This window comes from Dipteris shenzhenensis, chromosome 29 (assembly GCF_047967505.1).
Source record: "Dipteris shenzhenensis isolate YYH24624 ecotype China chromosome 29, Dip_SZ_1.0, whole genome shotgun sequence".
Classification (NCBI taxonomy): domain Eukaryota; kingdom Viridiplantae; phylum Streptophyta; class Polypodiopsida; order Gleicheniales; family Dipteridaceae; genus Dipteris; species Dipteris shenzhenensis.
This window is the reverse complement of record NC_141624.1, coordinates 8,812,716-8,833,016: the sequence shown is the minus strand read 5'-3', so window position 1 is coordinate 8,833,016 and position 20,301 is coordinate 8,812,716. Positions and strand designations below refer to the sequence as shown.

The 20,301-nt window shown below is 48.3% G+C and overlaps 1 protein-coding gene across 1 annotated transcript in view; it reads right to left on the bottom strand.

The window, feature by feature from the left end:
• APC2 (anaphase-promoting complex/cyclosome 2) overlaps positions 1 to 20,301 on the bottom strand; it is a 121,754-nt gene that overhangs the window by 49,365 nt on the left and 52,088 nt on the right. The window contains exons 7-13 of the mRNA XM_087400926.1: positions 3,377 to 3,796; positions 3,092 to 3,293; positions 2,606 to 2,980; positions 2,339 to 2,458; positions 2,043 to 2,131; positions 1,664 to 1,745; positions 1,235 to 1,438 (exon numbers count right to left, since the gene is read on the bottom strand). Of these exons, the coding sequence (XP_087257052.1) occupies positions 1,235 to 1,438; positions 1,664 to 1,745; positions 2,043 to 2,131; positions 2,339 to 2,458; positions 2,606 to 2,980; positions 3,092 to 3,293; positions 3,377 to 3,796 (1,492 nt within the window). The remainder of the gene's footprint in view (positions 1 to 1,234; positions 1,439 to 1,663; positions 1,746 to 2,042; positions 2,132 to 2,338; positions 2,459 to 2,605; positions 2,981 to 3,091; positions 3,294 to 3,376; positions 3,797 to 20,301) is intronic.

The window sequence follows — 20,301 nt, the reverse complement described above, 5'->3', positions numbered from 1 at the left end:
GGCTGAGAACTCTAATGCAAGAGCTGGGTAGAAGAGCTTTGAGCATTGCAAGCCTGGTATGTCAAGAGACACAAGGACATGAATGTGTGTTGCTACAAAATACACATAGACTTTGACCTAACCCGACAAGCTTTGAATGACTTGCGATGTGATCATGATGGAGAATGCCCCACTTGCAAACCACTCTCTCGCTACAATAAACAGGGACGAGACCAAAATCCACCACTTTACACAACCTTCATCGTCTCCTTAAGGGAACCCAGGCCCATCAAATGCTCCACCAAGCACGTAATGGATTCCTGTGAAGGGTAACGAACCTCTTGTCTAAACATCATCTAGAATCACTGGGGTAATGTTTGGAGCTGACCCTATCCGCAATGTGTCAGAGAGGTATATCTATAGGTACCCTGGTCCCTGAATGAATACCATCCTCGCTAAGGTAAATACCATGCTCTTTGTATAATGACCTTTTGGTGACATGTGGCTATAATAGGAATACTATGTCTGCTGAGTGTACACCAATGATAGCTGTCTCAGGTAATCCGAGGGATGACCAGCTGTGTCACACGTACGAAGAGTGCATCCAGGGAGTATTTGTGTAGGGGGAGATGACCAATGGAGACATATATATATATGGATGCATGTACATGCTGAATATTACTCATCAGGAGCCAAACGCCAGCATCATCCATGATAAAAATTCTACCACAAGTTAATCAACTGCAGTCCTTCCAATCTCATCGCGATACAGCCAGTAAAATGGTGAGCATTTGGCAGCTTTAACCTGCTTACTGGTAAAAGATCCAGGAAAAATACTTGGCAAAGCACCACAAAGAATTGGAAACAAAGGAAGTACCAGTGCTACAACTTGGTTCAAAAACATTTAAAACCATTGTGCTAGCAAAATGTACTGAAAACCCAAATGGTTTGATAGATGCACTACTCAAGGATGCAAAAATTAAATTTTCCCACTTCATATGATAATACCAATCATCATTAATAAGCAGAAAGAGCCTACACGGATCCTAAAGCATCTCAGATAAGTGAGTTCAAAAAAAAGTTTGGAGCCATGGCTAACTCTCTATTCTCTAGAGATACAATGGTAGATGGAAGATGGGGACAATTGTACATGGATATGATCGATGCCCTGAACTTACACCATGCTTATTATCTTAAGGGTCCGTGCCAAGAACTGTATGTCAACAAACAACATTTGAGTAGAAGAGTATAGAACCTCATAAACATTCATCTCCTGTTGCAATTGATCTTCCATTGAAGCCACTGCACTCTCCCCCTCCTCCTCTCCAAGAAGTGGTACAGCGGAATCAGTGGCCCCTAGAGTAGGGGCACCACTGCGACTTCCCACATCACCCATGTTCTCAACTATGGTGTAGTAAGATTCCCCTGGTTTGTCACCAGAAGACTCCAGAAGCACACCCTAAACAAGATAAAAACCAATACCAAAGGCAACATCAATAAATTTAATCATACATACTCCAATCAATAATGATACGCTATGGCTGGACACGAACACCAGACATCATAACAGTAACACACTCCAATTCCATCATTTCACCTATCCAGACAGAGTATGCGCAGATCAGGAAACAACAATCACCAAATCAGACATTATTACGGATGTGTGATAGGCATGACCCTTAACTTGGTTAACCCACAGCATTATTCGTCGGCGCAAAGTTGCTACAGGCACTCCCAAAGCAGCAGCAAGGTCTGTAGCTGCCCAACTGAATTCCAGGTACATAAACACAACAGTTCTACATTACTGAAACAGCCAAGTTCATTCCCAAAATAGCCTCAAATTTCTGATGCGATAAAAAAAGGCAAAGCATAAAAGTTTAATGCATAGGATCGCATCTGTATTCAAGTTGTTGATGGCCTTAAGTGAGTAAAGGTCAGATTTTTAGATATGCATCAGATTTCAACCCAATACCCACAAATATAAGTACACAGATTCTGATTCCTCGTTTCCTGCTTGATGGAAACCATCTACTAATGTGCAAGAGTGATGACCAAGAGCCAACCTTGAACATCCTTCAAATCGCATGATGATAGATGCATGCATGGGTGAAACCATGAACTGAGCAGCATGATCTTCAAATTGCAACTCCAACTGCACAAACTTGAACTTCGTGAAAAAATGGAAAACTTTGATCCAAATGAAGATTCAAGATTTATGCTCTAGAAACCAGCAGATAGGCTTCAGTAAGCTTGACAATTCCAAGTCGTTTTTTCCATTGAAGCTTGCAGCAGAAAACTTTGATCCAAACAAAGATTCAAAATATGTGTTCTAGGAACGATTAAGATATGTTTCAGTAACCTTGACAATTCCAAGATGTTTTTTCCATTGAAGCTTGCGGGGTGCCTTTAATGCATGGTACCTCTGTGCATAATCTTCAAGAAGATGATCTACTGCATCAGGTATCTTGATAGTCTCAGCCTGCAGTCAATTTGTCAGTGAGAATTCCTATGCAGATGAAGCTACTCAAGGTGAAAAGCAAAAGAAACTAGCATCCTGCTTAGCTTTTCCAGCTGAGAATTTTAGGGTCTCCAGCTGACAAAAAATGTATCTGGCTAGCATTAACACCTGAAATGGAGGCCAGAAAAGTGATGAAATAATTGTGGCATCGAGAATATCCAAGCATAAATCCTTGTCCCTCTTCTCATCTGTCAGATTGACAGAGCTACCAGTTGTCTGTTCTGTCTGCGAAAATACCCCTCTGGCACGTGCATAGAAAGCTGCGAGCCTTGAACCAGAATCACTACCTCTTGATAAAGGCATTGTTGGTGCAATTGAAGCCACTGACCCACCAGATGGAGTCGGTGCTTGCACCCTGGGAACAGGAGATTGTAGAGAAGTATTTGAGACTGAAGCTTTTATATTGGAGTTGATCCGCTTTGAGTCCGCAATGTCTTTCAGCATAATCTCACAGCTGTGCATGCTGCTTTCTCCAAAGCGCAGCTGAATTTACACATATATTGAAATCACATAGAAAGCGACAAAAATGGCATGACTGAAAGCTAAACAAGAACAAGCATTCTGGATCACTCGTAAAAAAAAGATATGAAGTACCTTCAGCAATTCCAATGTGCGAATCTCGCGATCAATGTCATAATCTGACTTGTTCAGCAGCTTTTCCGCCAACATTATGCGATACTCATTTACAAATAACTCCTTTGATCCATAAATACCAACCAACATACCAATAATATCCATTGACCTTCTGCTCTTACTTGTTCGGGACGGATCTGCCTCCACTGGATCAGGCTCCCAACTGCAACAAGGCAACATAGAGTGATAAAAGGAGCCCTGTGAAGAAAGTAGGACAACTTTTTTTCCAACCAGGTAGAAAGTTACCGTTCAGCAGCAGCCCAGGCCTCTTCATCATCTACAATCCCCTCATCTTCACTGTCCACATTATCCAGAACAGATGAACCCCTGCTAAGCTCTTCCAAAAGACTTTCTCCCACCCCTCCAAGACAAGAAGTACCACCAGCACCTGAATCATCTGTGAGCATAGTGACAATGCATCGGATTGTATCTTTCCTTCCTTTCAAATACTCCCTGATAGGTTCTCCCACAGCCTCAAGGAAAACCCCAGTGTGATCCATAGTTCGAAGAGCCTTAATGGTCGAGATATACTGAAGTAATATATCCGTTGTAGCTGCACCAGCAGTGAGCAACCGATGTCGCAGAGCTGTGCGAAACGACTCCACAAGCTTTGTATGCTGTCCTGTGTTGGCTAAGCATTGCCGCAAATCTTCTATAGCAGCCAAGCTTCAAAACACAAGAAAATTATCACACATGTGAGACACAAGAAAACAAGAAAAATTTTGAGGTGGAGCTGCAGCTCCTCCCCGTCTCCCCCTCAGCCCCCTCCCTCCCTTCTCAGCCCGCCTGCCCCCCCTCCTTCCCTCTCAGCCCCCCCCACCTCCCCTCCCAGACCCCCGCTTCACTTTCAGCCCCCCACCCCCTCTTCCTGTCCCCCCGCCTCCCCTCCCTGCCTTCCACCTCCTCTAAGCCCCTGCGCCCCCTCTCCCTACCTCCTCGCCTTACCCCCCGTCCCCCCTCTCAGCCACCCCGCCTCCCCTCCCTGCCCCCTGCTCCCCCTCTCAGCCCTCCCGCCTGCCCTTTCTGCCTCCCCGCACCCCCTCCCTGCCTCTCCGCCCCTCTCAGCCCTCTCCCACTTCTTTTCTCTTCATTCCATCTTCTCCGTTTCCCTCTCTCTCTCTCTTTCAGCCTCCCTCATGCTTCCCCTCTTTCCCTCGAGACGGACAGAGCCATTTATTTTCAGTTTGAGTCAGCCTCTCTCCCTCAATTGAAGAATGGCGCATTCAACCAATCCCCATCCACTTCCACCCGCCACAAGAAGATGCACTTTTCAAAAGACGAGTTGCTGCAGCTTCAAAAAGATATAAAATTGCAGTCTTCACCACCTTTTCACCTGCATCTATGGATCCCACCCTTCCAAACTTCAAGCCAGAGATTGGATGCTTGCAGCTTTACCCTTGGACCTCATCCCATGCCTTAAAGATGTTCGTCAAGCCAGAGATTGGATGCTTGCGGCTTTACCCTTGGACCTCGTCCCATGGCTTAAAGATGTTTGTTTGTTGGGACATGGTTTCTTCGAGGTGGTCTTTGATTCTCTAGAGGCTGCGAGCATTGTGCTTAAAGCCAGCCCATTGCACTTGGGTTCTAGGAGGATCTTTTTGCAGCATTTCACGCTGGGTTTTGACCTAGTAGAAGAGGATAGCCAGGCTTTTCACTTTTCACTCATCAGCTTCTCCCGTCGATTGGAGCTACCTTCAGAGTAGTTACAGAGATCCCCCCTCCCTAGTTTACCCTCTTCAGTAGCAAAGGCGTCAGATCGGATCGGATTCCTAGACTTAGGGTTGTCATCGATGACGATATCATGATCCAGTGCCCTGAAGGTTCTTTCTTTCAACAAAGAGTCCAGATTGCGGGCAAACAGGACCAGTGCAAGTTATGTAGGACCTTTGGGCATTTTGCTAAGGATTGCCCAATAAAGAAGAAGATGCTAAAAAGCCTTTTGGTGCAGCTCCTCCTCGACCTTGACAGAGTGTTCTTCCGGCACCGCATTCACATCCGACACGGGATGCACCACCCATTGCTCTTGGCCTCTCCTATTGGGTTTCAAGTAGTGTCCGTGCCCATCCACCACTTGTAGATTAGGACCGGCCCTCACTCATCCTGGACCCAGTCCCAATTGGTGCTTCGAGAATTCATGTTCTGGTTGCACATCGTGATTCTCATGATCCTCCTCAAGATGCAACCGCAATTGTACCCCTTGCTCAGCTCAGGATGAACTGCTCTAGATGTTGCCCTGCTTGTTGCTTTGGACACTGCCCCGATTGCAACTCCTCTCCTTGACACTATTCCTCCGGCGGATCTTCATGGTCATGGTTCTTCCGAGTAGGCCCATTCTTCGTCCACATCTCCCCTCATGGACCGAGCGAAAGGGGTTGTGCATACCATCTCTCCAGTTTCCACTGTGTGGATTTTATGTACCCCAACGAAATGCCTTATTTTCAGGAACTCTTTTTGTGCCCTGGTGGATCTAGCGGACTTTCCTGAGGAGGATTTTGTGCCCTCCACCTTCGGTGAGGCAATGATTGGTATTCCTTTTGACAGAGCGTCTTCCTCCTCAAGTGAACAAGTTCTTTCCCCCATGGATTTTCTCCCACTTGGCGCTCTTCCAGAGCAAGAGGTCTTCCCCAATGGAGGGGTTTGTTTTTGCCACAATGCCTTGCTGGTACATTGCCATCGTAGGCAACTTATCCGTACACAGCTCCATCCATGTATTACTATTCACGAACACAAGCTAGATGCCAAAGATTGTGCAAAGCTAGCTAAATTGCTTTCAAGTCACACATTTTGGTTACCATGGATGCCTTTTATGCAAAAGGAGAATCTCACTGAGGCAGTATTGTAGATTTGGGTCTCTCATATGCAGGGAGAAGTGCCATCCCTTCACATGTGACCATAGTCACAAGAAACGTTTCGTCTGTTTTGCCGTTTCACTGTTTCGATAGGTTTTGTTTCATTTCGTTTCGTGTTGTCAGACGAAACGGATAGGTTTCGAATTGATACTTAATATATACCCTTATAGGTGCAAAAAGATATGTTATATTTAAGTTAGAGTGAACAAAGAGAAATATAAAGTCAAGATACTAAAAGGAAATTCAAAACATAAACACCTTGGATTCTAGAAAAAACGGGGCAAAAATGTTTATTTTGATTTGGGCGAAACAAAGGTTTCGTTCAGAGTGTTTCGTCCTATTTCGAAACGTTTCGTCTGTTTCGCGTTTCGAGGTTTCGAAGAGGACGAAACGGGTTTTCATGTGACTATGCATGTGACAGCAGCCCTTTCTGATATTAGTGACTTCTGCCGTTCAATGGCTAGTACTAGAAGGCATAAGATTCTCATACAAGAGTTTCATCTTCGCTAGCAGTTGGCAGTCCTACAGAGGGAAGAGCAGAAATGGCCTACAAATGCTTGGATTCAAGAGCGCCTTGCTACAGGAAGGGCTCATCATCACACATTGCTAGATCAGAGAGCAGAGTATGCCTTTCATACACTAGAGTCTTTTGGACTCAGATGGGTGGGCATTTCTGCTCTACTCATGGTCCAAGACATAGTAGAGAGAGTGTCACACAGCTTATTGACTTACGCAGGGTATTGCAGACAGATCCAGATGGCGTCTTGCATATAGATACTGATTTTTATGCCTTCCTTCTTGCAGCAAATCCTGATACATTGGGCAGAGATGATGCCAGGTTTCACATTTGGCAGCACATTCCATTATCGGTGAAACCAGATATGAGGATCTCGTTAGATGCGCCTTTCATTAATATGGAATTCAGGACTGCACTTCTTGCTCTCCATAAGGGCAAGTGCCCGCGTTTGGATGGGCTTTCACCAACCTTCTTTATCGCCTGTTGGGATGAGATTATGGATCACATTACCTCAGCCTTGTCAGGGCATTTGGGACTCTGATCCTACGCCTGACTCATTCAAAGAGGTTCTCATCCATCTCATTCCAGAGTGGGGTTGCAGAATTTGGTGTCACAATGGGACCTATCACCCTCTTAGGCACCTTATACAAAATTCTGGAGAAAGCAATTAGTTTATGGTTGCAACCCTTTCTTCTTAATCTCATTCATGACACGCAGACCATGGCAGGAGCATTTTTTATAATATCTTCTTTTTTTGGGAGGCTTCAGATTGGGCTATGCATAGCGGCCAGAAACTAGCCATTCTACTCTTGGATTTTGAAAAAGCTTACGACTGGGTAGATAGGGATTTTCTAGAGGGCACCCTTCCTCGTTTTGGATTCTCAAATGTTGGGTCTCCTCTTTGTATAGATTAGGCACAGCCATGCGCTTATCAGAGGGATCAGGAGAGAAAGAAAGAAAGAAAGAAATTTTATTAGAGTCTTCGGAAGACCGATGGGTCTATGAGACAGGAGTCGAAGAGAAGAGCCTTGGTCCAAGGGTCTTGGAAGTGGGAGTGAAAGCATTGTCTCTCTAGCCGAGCCAGTGAGGCGTATCCCCTGCTCAGTCTGGCCTGCATCGCTGGTCTCATCGTGAAGATCGGGCCGGAGAAGATGACCCCCAAGTAAGTGTATGAGGATACAATCTCAACTGATGACCCACCAAAAGTAAAAGTAAACTGCTTCCGTTGCATGTTTGCTCGAGAGGTGTTAAAGATCATGACCTTGGTCTTGCCAAGATTGACCTCCAAATCATGGGATAAACAAAAAGCTGGCAATGCATCCAGGTGTCGCTGGAGCCCCTCGGGTGTGGACGACAAGAGTGCCACGTCATCTGCATAAACAAGAATCCTGATGATGATCCCGGCAAGTGAGCAACCGGTCCCTCCGAGCGCCCCCATGAAAATCTCAAGCTCATCGATGTAGAGGCCAAATAGGGTCGGTGATAAGGGACAACCCTGTTTGACTCCTATAGTACTCAAGATCTCATCTGTCCAACCTGCGCCTGTCCAAACTCGGCCTGAGACTCTCTCATACAGTGCCATGACTGCCCAGATGCTCTCCTGATCAAATCCCAATGTCTGTAGGCGTGTGATGAGACGAGCTCGAGGTACTGTGTCAAAGGCTTTGCGGAAATCCACAAAGCAACAATATACCCTCTCCTTCCGTGATCTGGCCTCCTCAATGACACTCCTGAGTGTGAGTATGTGATCCATAGTCCCATGGTCTCACCTGAAACCCAGCCTGACCCTCTGCTCTGAGCCCTCTCATCTCTGCGAACAGGCTGACCAACGCATCCAATACAGCTGCATAGATCTTGGACATCACATGTCCAATCATGATAGTCCTGTAGTTATGCGGGTCCATGGGATTCCTTGCCTTGTGGATGGGGGTGATGGTGTTGAGTGTCCAGGTGTAGGGGAAGCCAAGGCAAACAACATCATTGAATAGCTTTGCTATGATCGGGGCTAACGTGTCGATCCCATATGCGATAAACTCAGTGCATAGCCCCTCGTGATCCTTAGCTCGACCATGTGCAGTTTCAATGTCGTGTCCTTAACTCCCCCTCTAGTGAACAACGTGCAAGTGGTGGGGCGACGTGTGTGTATGAGATCTGGAGTGGGCTGGTGTGGGACATCATAAAGATGGTGTGCATACGTGTGCCAGACTCTCGTGTCGGTGAGGGGTGATGGAGACCTACGCTCAAGGAATCTCCGCCCAAAAATCCTTAGAGTTGCTGCTGTACAAGATGTGCAGCAGTAGCTCCTCGTTTCGACGAAGAAATGCCTGCTTCTTTTGACGTACGAGACGTCAATACTTGCGTACCGTGTCTAGTGTGTTCGGGAGGTGAGGTGGTGGTCTAGTGGACCGTGTGGTGTGGAGAAAGATTTGGAGGGCAGCCTCGTGGAGTGTGCGACTAATCAGGGCAGCACGGTCCTCTATGAGTGGTATGTGATCGATGTAGGTTAGGAGTCTGTTTAGGCGTCTAGAGTAGGCCGGTGAGAGGCTATGATCAAAGTGTATGTCGTGGTAGGTGTCGTGCTTCCTATGTGGTGTGTGGTGTGGCTAAGCATGGGGTGGCAATAGTGAAGAATAGGTATGTGTGATCAGCTCCTGGAGGGAGTGGTGCTACGGTGAAGTTGGTGATACATGAAGTGAAGGTAGGGGATCCCATGATGTAATCTACTACACTAGTGCCCCCCCCGTGTGGGAAGCAAGTACAGCCACTTGAGGAGGGCCATAGGTCAAGCCCGTTGTAGATGATGAGATCATGCATCCTGCCTAGATCAAGGAGCACATGTCCATATGATGTAACACGCCTGTGTTGGTCCGATGAGGTCCTGGTCATACCTGCTCCGTCTAGGTCCATGTCTGGTAGCATGATAGAGTCGTCTCGGAAGTCCAGGAGTGGTACCTGGCGCATGCTCGTCCTGGCATTGAAGTCCCCAACAAGGAAAACTTCCCCGCGGGCTGAAATGTCTGGGATATCCTGATGTAAGGGTGCATATGGCGATGTCTCACCCTCCTCTCGTGCCACTTTGGCGAAGTGGGATGTGTCTGGCAGGAAGTAGCATATTGCTATGAAAAGGTCACGGGTGTCTGTGAGTCCGATCCGGATCCACATGAATCGGGAGTGTGCGTCCTTCCTCTCAATGGAGATGGCTCCAGCGAGGGAAGACCTGTACAATACTGCGACCCCGCCTGATCCTCGGACTCCTCCTGTATCCCTCGTCTCATCCCTGAAGGCTAACTCCCATGTGTAGCCACTGACTATCGGTAGTGGACGCTCTGGGCTCTAGTGTGTCTCCGTGTAAAAGACTATGTCTCGTCCTGTATAAGACTCTGAGAAGTTCCTTGGGTCTAACCATAAGGTACCATTACAGTTCCAAATGGTGCAATCTAGGGTCTCGAAAACCTGAGTCTCATACGCCCCGTCCCCCTAGGGGGTACAGGTGGGAGCCCAACGGGTGCCGGTCAACAACCTACCATCTCGGACCACGGCCCATTTCCCCTCCTTGCGGGCAACATCCCGCTGCTGCAGGAAGAACTCGTCGCTCCTCCATCTGTAGTGGTGTCAAATCCTCGTCCATGGACAGGGTGGGATGCTCTCGTAGAGCGGCTCGGCGTCGGAGTGTCGCAAGTCCAGCATGTGAATCTCTGAAGCGAATGACTAGGAGCTACTCTCGGTTGGGATCTCTCCCAACACGCCATGCTCCCTCTATGCCATGGTCGGGGACCCCCATGGTAGTGGTCACAAAGGTGATCGCCTCCTCCATGGGCGTCGTAGTGGTGCTGGTGCCATATCCGGATGTTGAGGGCCTTCAAAGCCCTCTGCTACTGCTCCTGTATGGCGGCTGAAACGGTTGCCTTTGCGGGCTCCCGTTTTGCCACGTCCACCCATCTAGTCGTCTCTGCTATAGCCGACTGTATCGTGGCTATTTGTGCCTCCATCTCTGTGACTACGGTCCCTCCAGGCGTTGCTCTGAGGTCCCGAGCTCCTCTCGAAGCTATGTGATGTCGTGCTTGAGTCCCTGGATAAGGGTGCCCTGCTCGTGTATAATGCGGGCCTGCTCCTGGGTGTGTCAGGCTGGCTCCTGGGTGTAATGTGTCAGCTCTACCTGACGGGGCCGGATGCTGCGTATCTCAGCCAATAGGGAGTCCCAAGCATCTGGTGGGGGCCTAAGATGTCCTGGTCCAGGTGGGAACTGGATCTCGAGAGGGGTTGGAATGAAGGTGGGCTGCTGAGGTTGTACTGAGGGTGGGGACAGCATGATCTGGGCGGGGGAGTGGTATGTAGGAGTAGCGAGGCTGGACGAGGTGATGAAGGGTGGCTGACTGAGAGATAGAGGTGTACTATGGAGCCGTGGCCGGTGGGGCCAGTGGTGAGGCTACTGGAGAGGAGACCTGTGATGATGATGCAGGAGAGGGGGAGGAGAGAGATGGCGTAGATGATGAGGCGGATGATGGTGGTGAAATAGTGGTGGTAACCATAGAGGTCGAGGATGTGGTGAGCGGCATGGGCTTTGGGTGGGCCCCTTTCTTCTGGGCCGCGGTGCTGTCTACTGTCAAACCGCTCCGGTTGCTGCGTTTGTTGAAGTCCTCCAGATTGAGTTGCTTTTGTGTTTTCACCTTGTCACCGTTCCCCTTCACCATCTCCACACGTATGCAAATTTGGACCAAAGGGTGTCCCGCCTAGTCTCCTGTCCTCATCCCCCTGTTCCCTTCATTATGGGGGAGGCAGTAGCGGCAAAGAAGGGATTGCAGTAGGTCGGAGCTGTTGGAGAACCCCCGCTCGCAGCTCCGACCCTTTTTTTTTATAATAAATTTATTATTATTATTTTTTTAAAACGAGAGAGGGGGGGGGGCTGAGCAAGGGGTAACGAGGGGCTAGCGGAGGGGTAGCGGGGGTAGCAGAGGGGGTAGCGGGGGGGGGGGTAGCGGAGGGGGTAGCAGAGGGGTAGCGAGGGGGTAGCGGGGGATAGCGAGGGGGTAGCGAGGGGGTAGCGGAGGAGGTAGCGAGGGGGTACGGAGGGGTAGCGGAGGGGGTAGCGAGGGGGTAGCAGAGAGAGCAGGGGGTAGCGCAGGGGGTAGCGAGGGGGTAACAAGGGGGTACAGAGGGGGTAGCGAGGGGGTAGCAGAGAGAGTAGGGGGTAGCAGAGAGAGTAGGGGGTAGCGGGAGAGAGAGAGAGTAGGGGGTAGCAGAGAGAGTAGGGGGTAGTGTAGGGGTAGCGTAGGGAGAGAGCAAGGGGTAGCGCAGGGGGAGCGGAGGGGGAGCGGAGGGGGTAGCGCAGGGGTAGCAGGAGAGAGGGAGAGAGAGAGAGAGAGAGAGAGAGAGATTTCAGACTACCAGATCAGTCCATCGGGGACGCCCTCTTGTTGTGGCTGAAGCTATGAGCATTTTTCTTAGATCACAAGCTAATATATTTGGGCTGAAGCTTCCCCTGAAATATAATGAGGAACTCTTGGATTGTGAGTTGGCAGATAACACTGCTGTTTCTTTGGATGCCACTCCTCAGACTCTCATTTCTTTCAAGGCAGTCTTGGATTTGTCAATTGGGACAAAACCAATGGTTTTTGGGTTAGTAACGGGACACTCCAAATTGGGGGGCTGATTCTAGATTTATAGGGGTGTTACCGTCAGATATCTAGGATGGCAAGTCAGTATGGGTATCTCTTCTTCAAAGCAATCTGCTTTAGTGTTCGAGAGCATGAAGATGAAACTCCTTTTTGGAGTTCAACTAAGCTGAACCTAGCTTCCAGAGTGGTGGTTGTTAACCAACTTTTGCTGGCCACGGCTTGGTATGTTTGCTCTTGCTAGTGGAACTCTAGGGATTGCATTACTTAGCTCAAGATGCCTATAAGGAATTTTTTGTGGAATGGGCTAGATGGCACCGCAGACATTTTAGCCAGGATGGCTTGGGAGACTTTGATCCTTCCACAAAGGAAGGGGGCTTTCTCAAGGATAGGCTTACCTGACGATTAGGTGGATACAAATGACAGGCCAGCCGATTGTTCTACTTGGATAGGGGCTTTTTGAGGGATAGGCATTCCATTTCAAGTCATAGCCCTTCGAGGAGCACAAGAGGATGCCTTGGTCTTTGATGTTTAGTCAGATGGAGGCTGTCCAAATCTTCAGATGATAGTCGCTTGGGCATTCCATTTCAGCTTATCAGGATCATAGGGTGTGTGGAGCACGGCAAGGATTCTCAGTGCACTTGGATCCGAACCCATGTCATACTCTCTTGAGTTCTTGGAGGATTGGGCTATACGTAGGAGTGATTCTGAGCCACTGTCAACCTCCTCATCTTTGTTCCTCTCTCTCTCTCTCTCCTCCTTGCCTTGTCACAAGGGGCCCTTGCCCCCTTCCTCTCTCAACGTTGTCAGCATAGCCCTTCAACGTAGCCCTCATCATCAACGTCAATGTAGCACATCAATGTAGCCCGGAGCGTATCCCAACGTAGCCTCGTCATCAGCGTCAGCATAGCCCTCTATGTAGCCCTCAGCGTATCCCAACAACAACGCCACACACAGGGGTCAAAACATCGCTCTTTTTTCCAACAATTAGCTCCAACGTAAAAGTCCCAGGGGGGAGGGCAGCAGCCTTTCTTAACCCCAAGCTGGGCTCAAACCCCTAGTCCAATTGGGGGGTTAGCTCAGCAAGGGGGTAGCAGCAGACATGGCCAGCAAGCAGTGGCCCAGCCTCTCTTCGAAGTCTTCCTCCACCCCAACAGCTTCAGCCAGCAGGCTACGATATGCCACAATTGCAGCTATGACACCCTCTCCGTATGAACGAGGAGGTATGAACCAGCCCATCATTGGGCACCATTAACAAATTTATTATCTACAGCAAGACGTGAGAGATTTGAATCTGCAACTAGCGGATGTAGTGGCCAGAATTCAAATCCTTGAAGGACTTGGCAAGCAAGTAGTCATTGATGAGGTTGTAAAGTCCTGCAAGGCTTCCCCTCCTACCCTTGAGTTAGTTTCTACGGTTAAAGATCTAGTTCATACTCAAGTACAAACTGCTAAAAAAGAAGTAGCTATAGAGTTTGATGGACAGAGGAGATCATGAGCATCATTGGGATCAAACAAGGCTGTCCTTTATCACCAACCTTGTTTGGCCTCTACATAGATGAGCTTGAGACGTTTATCGGAACCCTAGGAGGGACTGGTTGCTCTCTTGCCGGATCATTGCTTCATATACTTCTATACGCACATGATGTGGTCCTATTATCTTCTTTAGCAGAGGGACGCCAGCGACACTTATTCGCACTACATGCTTTTTGTAAGACACGTGACTTGAAGGTCAACCTAGGTAAAACCAAGGTCATTATCTTCAACACATCCCGAGCAGCCATGCACACAGAGGATTTTACCTTGGATGGGTTACCAATGGAGGTGGTTGCATCCTACGCATACCTGGGAATCTTGTTCTACGGCCAGATCTTTACAATTCGACCACCACTACAGGCTCGACTGAGCAGGGGCTATGTCACACTTGGCTAGTCTCGAGCGACAGTGCTTTCACTCTCACTTCTAGGACCCTTAGACCAAGTCTCTACTCTTTGACTCTTTGGTTCAACCCGCAGGCCTTGTTGGCTTAATCTATCAGAGACGGAGTGGGTCGAGTTGAGGGGCTTCAGGTTCTCATGCTTTCACAGATGATCCGCAATAAGCCTTCCATTCCACATCAAATAGTTATGCATCCCCAATATTGCTCGATGCAGTATTCCAGGTCATCACATATCTCTTCCGCATTCGACAGTATGGATCTTGCACCACAGGGCGACGTAGGCTTCCTTGGTTGGCTTTATGTTCCTCCATGACACTGGCAACAGAGGGAGACCAAAGGTGTTGGTATGCATGTACTTGCAGATTGTTGAGAGCCTTCGTCTTGGTATAGACAAGCTACCCCCCTTTCAGTACAGCTTTGAGGCCCCCTCTACCACGTTCACATACCACGAGGTGAACTAGGTCATTTGAGAGGATCTCTTGCGGTTACACACATTCACGACTTGGTTGGCACCCCATGAGCTCCCTGTGAAGCTCAGCTTCTACATAGACCAGTGCCTACATATTTCAAAGGAGGGCTTCACCGACCCCCCACAGGGATACACACGGATCCACCTCCCCCACTCTATGAGGATTGCAATTGGGCAGTTCCGGATCTCGTCACACCACCTCCGTATAGAGAGTGGTCGAGTGGAGGGGATACCCGTAACCCAGAGAGGGCCGCATTTGTACTTCGTGCGACTCAAAGGAGATCGAGTCACAGGACCATTTCGCTTTCAGGTGTCCAATGTACTACGAGATCAGAGGCCGATACCACTACCTTTTCAGAGATGGCTTCAGCTCTCTACCCTGTCTCCTATCCTACCCAGACCAGAGATGCTTGGCAGTCTTCATTCATGAGGCCGTACGACATAGGGAGCAAATGCTCAGGGCACGTAGGGGAGATCCTGACACACACAGACTCCACTCAAAGCATGATCACTGAGTTTTTCCAGCCAGAAATTTATTGACCAACAAGATTCACAAAGGCGGTGGTCGTGGGAACCCGAACCACAGTCAGAGTTCGACGATGCCTCTTCTTTGGGGCACGTTGATTTTGTGCTATCTTGTATGCAGAGTTCTTGATGTCCCATGGGCCCATTTTGGCCTCTAGTGGACAATAATACACTTTCTTTCTTTCTTATTTTCTCTCTCTCTCTCTCTCCATATATATATATATATGCTCACTAGACCCGAGAAACGACCCATAGGGGTGATAGTGGCACTTGTTCGCCGTAGGGCCCTTGCCAAGAGACCACAGTGGGGTACGCATGTCGACAACCACCAACGTCCCATCACAGGTTTTATGCCACCGCAACAGCCTCACATGGCAACGCCCCCTTCTCAGGATTGACGCCTCGTCTCGAAGACTCTCTCTCTCTCTCTCTCTCTCTCTCTCTCTCTCTCTCTCTCTCTCTCTCTCTCTCTCTCGCTCGCTCTCTCTCTCTCTCTCTATCTATCTATCTATATATATATATATATATATATATATATATATAGAGACACACACACACATCGGTGCCGTTATGATCATGATTATGGACTTTCCGTTCGTTTTTGTACTCATCGGTGTTGATGCCCGCTTAGCAGCTCCACCCCTCAGCTTATTGTATCAGGTTTCTTTTAGTCTCATACTGCATGCCCCAACACAACCACCTATGTCAAAAGACATGCTGAGTGCACCAATTCCAACAGTACCGGTGAGTGATACAGCACTACATGTATGCTTCCTTGAGGGAGAACCCTCATCCAGTGGTACTTTTGACCCTAGAATGCTAGGGATCTATCATCCTGATGATGATCAGAAGGAGCCAAGGGAGGACACATTGCCATGGTTTATACATACATACATACATACATACATACATACATATATATATATATATATAGTCTTTGGTGTGTATTATATATATATATATTTTTATATTTATACACACACACACACACACACACACACTATACACACCAAAGACTTTTAATAAACTAACTACCTACCTAATATATATATATATATATATATATATGCACGGTTGGACCTACTCTAGCTCTATACATCGCCGACTTTGGGCACGGGGGAATCTCCCCACAAGGATCCGGTTCTAGGATCACCATCGGGTCCCATCTTATCAACTAAGGATTGAGACAAGTGAGAGCCACAGGCACGCATAGAGAGCAGCGGATCTGTAAACTATGCATACAGGAGGAGGTGGAGACAAAGGAGCATTTCCTCTGTACTTACCCGGTTTACTATGAAATCCAAAGGCGATACCATTGTCTCTTTCAAGAGGGGCACAGTTTTGGATCTCTCTCAGCAGATTCAAAGATGGAGGAGACCACGTCCCCCTCCGATGCCACAGTATGAGATAGCCAAACAGACTCAAATTCGAGACATTTTCACCGCTCATAGACGAGCCACCACAGTGCCTGGTTTCGGTTTTTGAGTTTCTCAGCCTGCTCCCAATAGTAGATAGCACATGATATGATATGATATATTTTTTGTACTTGTTTTTGTTTGAGCCATTGAGCTCTTTTTATTTCAGCACAGTACTCAGCAAAGGGTCTTAGCACGTCCTTTGCCTCAGCCCCTTGTGGCTTGTATGAGTTTTTCTCTTTGGTGTCACTTTGTCCCATAGGCCCACGAGGCCTTCTGTGGACGTTAATATTTCTTTCTTTGAGCACATGGCAGAGATCTAGAGGTGCCATGCATATAGTAGGGGAACATTTTGGTATTGTATTGTGTCTAGTTTGTGGACGAACGGAAATATATAAGTGTTGCTTCTATATTTGTCTCGATGCAAAGTCTATTTACTGGCCTGTACACACTTGAATGGTTGTGAAATACACACATGTCGTGAGCCTCCCACCTGGGTACAATCCTTCGAATACTTGCATGAACCTGAGCCTCCCGCTTGGGTACAATCCTTCAAACACCGAAGCTAATTCCTCCGAGCAATGAATCAAGGTCATCCTTCAGCAAGGTCCTTGCATTCAAGCTTCAGTTCACGAGAACTTCCGTCAGAGCTTTGATACTATGTTAGAAAATGAAATCCCACTAGAGGATATCCCGTAGCGGAAGACTAATAGACGAGCCTAGGCACTACACACGGAAGCGTTTCACTACAGAATCAAACTTCATAACTCTTTACTTCTTTCAGTTCATTATCATGGCCAATAGATATCAGATCCCAAATTTTGGTGAGACAGGGAAGCTCGACGGGACCAATTACCCATTGTGGAAAATGCAGGTTTGGAGCCACTTAGTGTTGAGAGGCATGGGGGATTGCGATCGGTATTGCCTCAGCCACCGTGACTACCCCAACCACATCGACATCAAGCAGCGGTGATAACACCAACAGACCCTGTACTAGTGAGGTCATGGCAGATCCGGGGTGCGGAAGCCTTGGCTATCATTGTGGGTACGACGGCGGATATGGTGCTTCCTCATATGGCGAACTCTTCTTTTGAGGCTTGGACAACATTGAGGGATATGTATGAGCACAACAACAAGGCAAAAATCTTGGACCTCGAGATGGAGCTATACGGCATGAGAATGGATGAAGGGGACTCAGTAAAGGATCACATCACCAAGATGAAGGTGCCGCAGGATCAGTGGGCGCAGTTGGTCAAAGGATGACCTCCACTGGAATGGCAAGGCTGTTGCTGGGAATGCTCCCCCTAAGCTATAGTAGTTTTGTGACTACTATGATTGCAAGGCAGAGGACGGCGCCAGTGACTTTCAAGGAGTTGGTTCCATTGATGTTGCAACAAGAAGCTCAAGAAAAGGAAGTACGATGGTATGGATAAGGATGACAAGGCCCTAACAGCTCACGACAGAAGCAAATGCAAGGACAAGGGTAAGCCTGGCAAAGGCAAGCCCAAATTTGACGACGAAGTGGACTCTTCAAATGAAGACAACAAGAGAGAGAGAGAGAGAGAGAGAATAAGGCTTCTATTGCGATGAGCCACGACATTTTGTGAAGGATTGCAAAAAGAAGAAGGCTAATCAGAAGAAGAAGGGTGCCAACTCAGAGTCAAAAGAGTCAGCTCAATTGATGGTGACAAAGGAACTTTTCTTGGTGGCAAATCCGAGTGCTGCTAAGATTAGATACATGGACCCCAGTGTTACTGTCAAGATGTCAGACATTGAGGAGTGGTCAGAAGAGGAGTTAGGATCCTTTGTAAAGGTGATGAACAATGATGAGTGCCTAGAGTCATCTGGGCGCTTGGCTAGTGTTGCTAAAGTAGAGGGGCAGGACTGAGGACTCAAGGACAAACGGAGGCTGTGGCTTAGAGGGGGCCAACACATAACCACACTTGGAACTGGACTTATGCCTGGGATATGATGTCTCGGGCATGTTGTTTGGTTGCAGACCTAGCCAGACAAAGGATGGGTTGAAACAGACCCTGAGAGCTTGGTGCTGCATGGAGAACGTCAAGATGTTCACCCATCATGAGGCGGACAGTTGGAGGAAGTACCTGGAGTGCTTGAGTTTGAAGGCGAGTTCGTAACTAAAGGTGGTGGTGCCATCAGGTGCTGCCAAGGATGGACCTGTGTACCAGACTGGTGAGCGAAAGTAGAACCGGACTTGGCGGAGTAGGAGGTTGAAAAGCCACGAGGAGACTATGACGACACCAAAGTGTTCTAGAGGGCTACGACACAAAAGCTACCGGAGCATCTTCATCAACGGAGTTGGGTCTGGCCAATGTGGGTCGGTGAGGGGATGTTGGATTGGGTTGGTGGTCACCTCCCCACCTATGAGCCCCCATATGAGGAGTGCATCCCGGGGGTGGACCATAGAATAGGAGTAGACATGGGGCTGCCACATGGGCAACACATGGGCTGCCATGTGGGCAGCAGAGAGAGAGGGCAAGTAGCTAGCACAGGAGATCCACCATGGAGCGCAGATCTGGCAGAGAAGGTTCCAGATGCTGTCCATGCTTGGAGAGGACAGACTGGGGGAAAACCAGCAAGCAAGGCTGCGATGCCATCAGCAAGTGTATGGAATGCCACGTCAGCATGTGCGGACAGTTTTGGATCTGTTCCGGAGGCTGGAAGTGACCTGAACAGAGGCAGATCTGTTGCAGACAGAAAGGACAAGAATCATGGTTGTATTGGAGGGTCTATGGGCTTGGAATTGAGGCTGGATATGAGGAGGCCTGCCTGGGCCAATGGCAGCCTGCCCCGTGGCCAGGCAAGGCCACCAAAAGACCTGCAAGCGTGCCCCTAGGGGGGACTTTATAGGCTGCAAGGAAGCAGTTGGTGGGGGGGCCTGTTTGAGTCAGCCTATCAGTCAGGTTTTTGGAAGGGGCAAACAGCCCCATTAGTCATCACTTGGAGCAGCCAATCCAAAAGTAGCAAGGAGGATTAGGAGGGCTTCCTTGGGCCTACATCCAGGAGGTGAAGGAGACCTATAAGTGCTGTAGACTTAGCTCAAGAGTGGCAGCCCACCTAGGCTGGTATCCAGACAGCAAAGTGGAAGGGATCTTTGGACAGAGAGTGTACATAAGCTCAGCGGAGCATGCGGGCTCAGAGATCTAGAGGTGCCAGGCATACATTTTGGTATTGTATTGTGTCTAGCTTGTGGACGAACGGAAATATATAAGTGTTGCTTCTATGTTTGTCTTGATGCACAGTCTATTTACTGGCCTGCACACACTTGAATGGTTGAGAAGTACACACATGTTTATGAAGTTCGATTCCGTAGTGAAACACTTCGCGTGTAATTCTTGGGCTCATCTATTAGTCTTCCTCTATGGGATACACTCTGGGGGGATTTCATTTCTAACAAGCGAGCCCTCTGCTTCAACCCATAGCGGCTTGTATGAGTTACTCTGTAATTGTACTTTGACTCATAGGCCCACGAGGCCTCCCGAAGATGGTAATACATCTTTCTTTCTTTCTCTCTCTATCCCTCTTCTATGGACCTCCTATGTACTTGCCCCGCCTGCTATGCGATCCGAGGACGGTACCACTGTTTCTTTAGGAGAAAACCCTCTGCTTCAGCCCATAGCAGTTTGTATAAGTTACTCTATGATTGTACTTTGTCTCATAGGCCCACGAGGCTCCCATAGATAGTAATACATCTTTCTTTCTTTCTTTCTCTCTCTATCTCTCTTTTATGTACTTCCTCTGTACTTGCCCTGCCTACTGTGAGATCCGAGGATGGTACCACTGTTTCTTTCAGGAAGGACATGGATTCAGGCCACTCTCCCAAC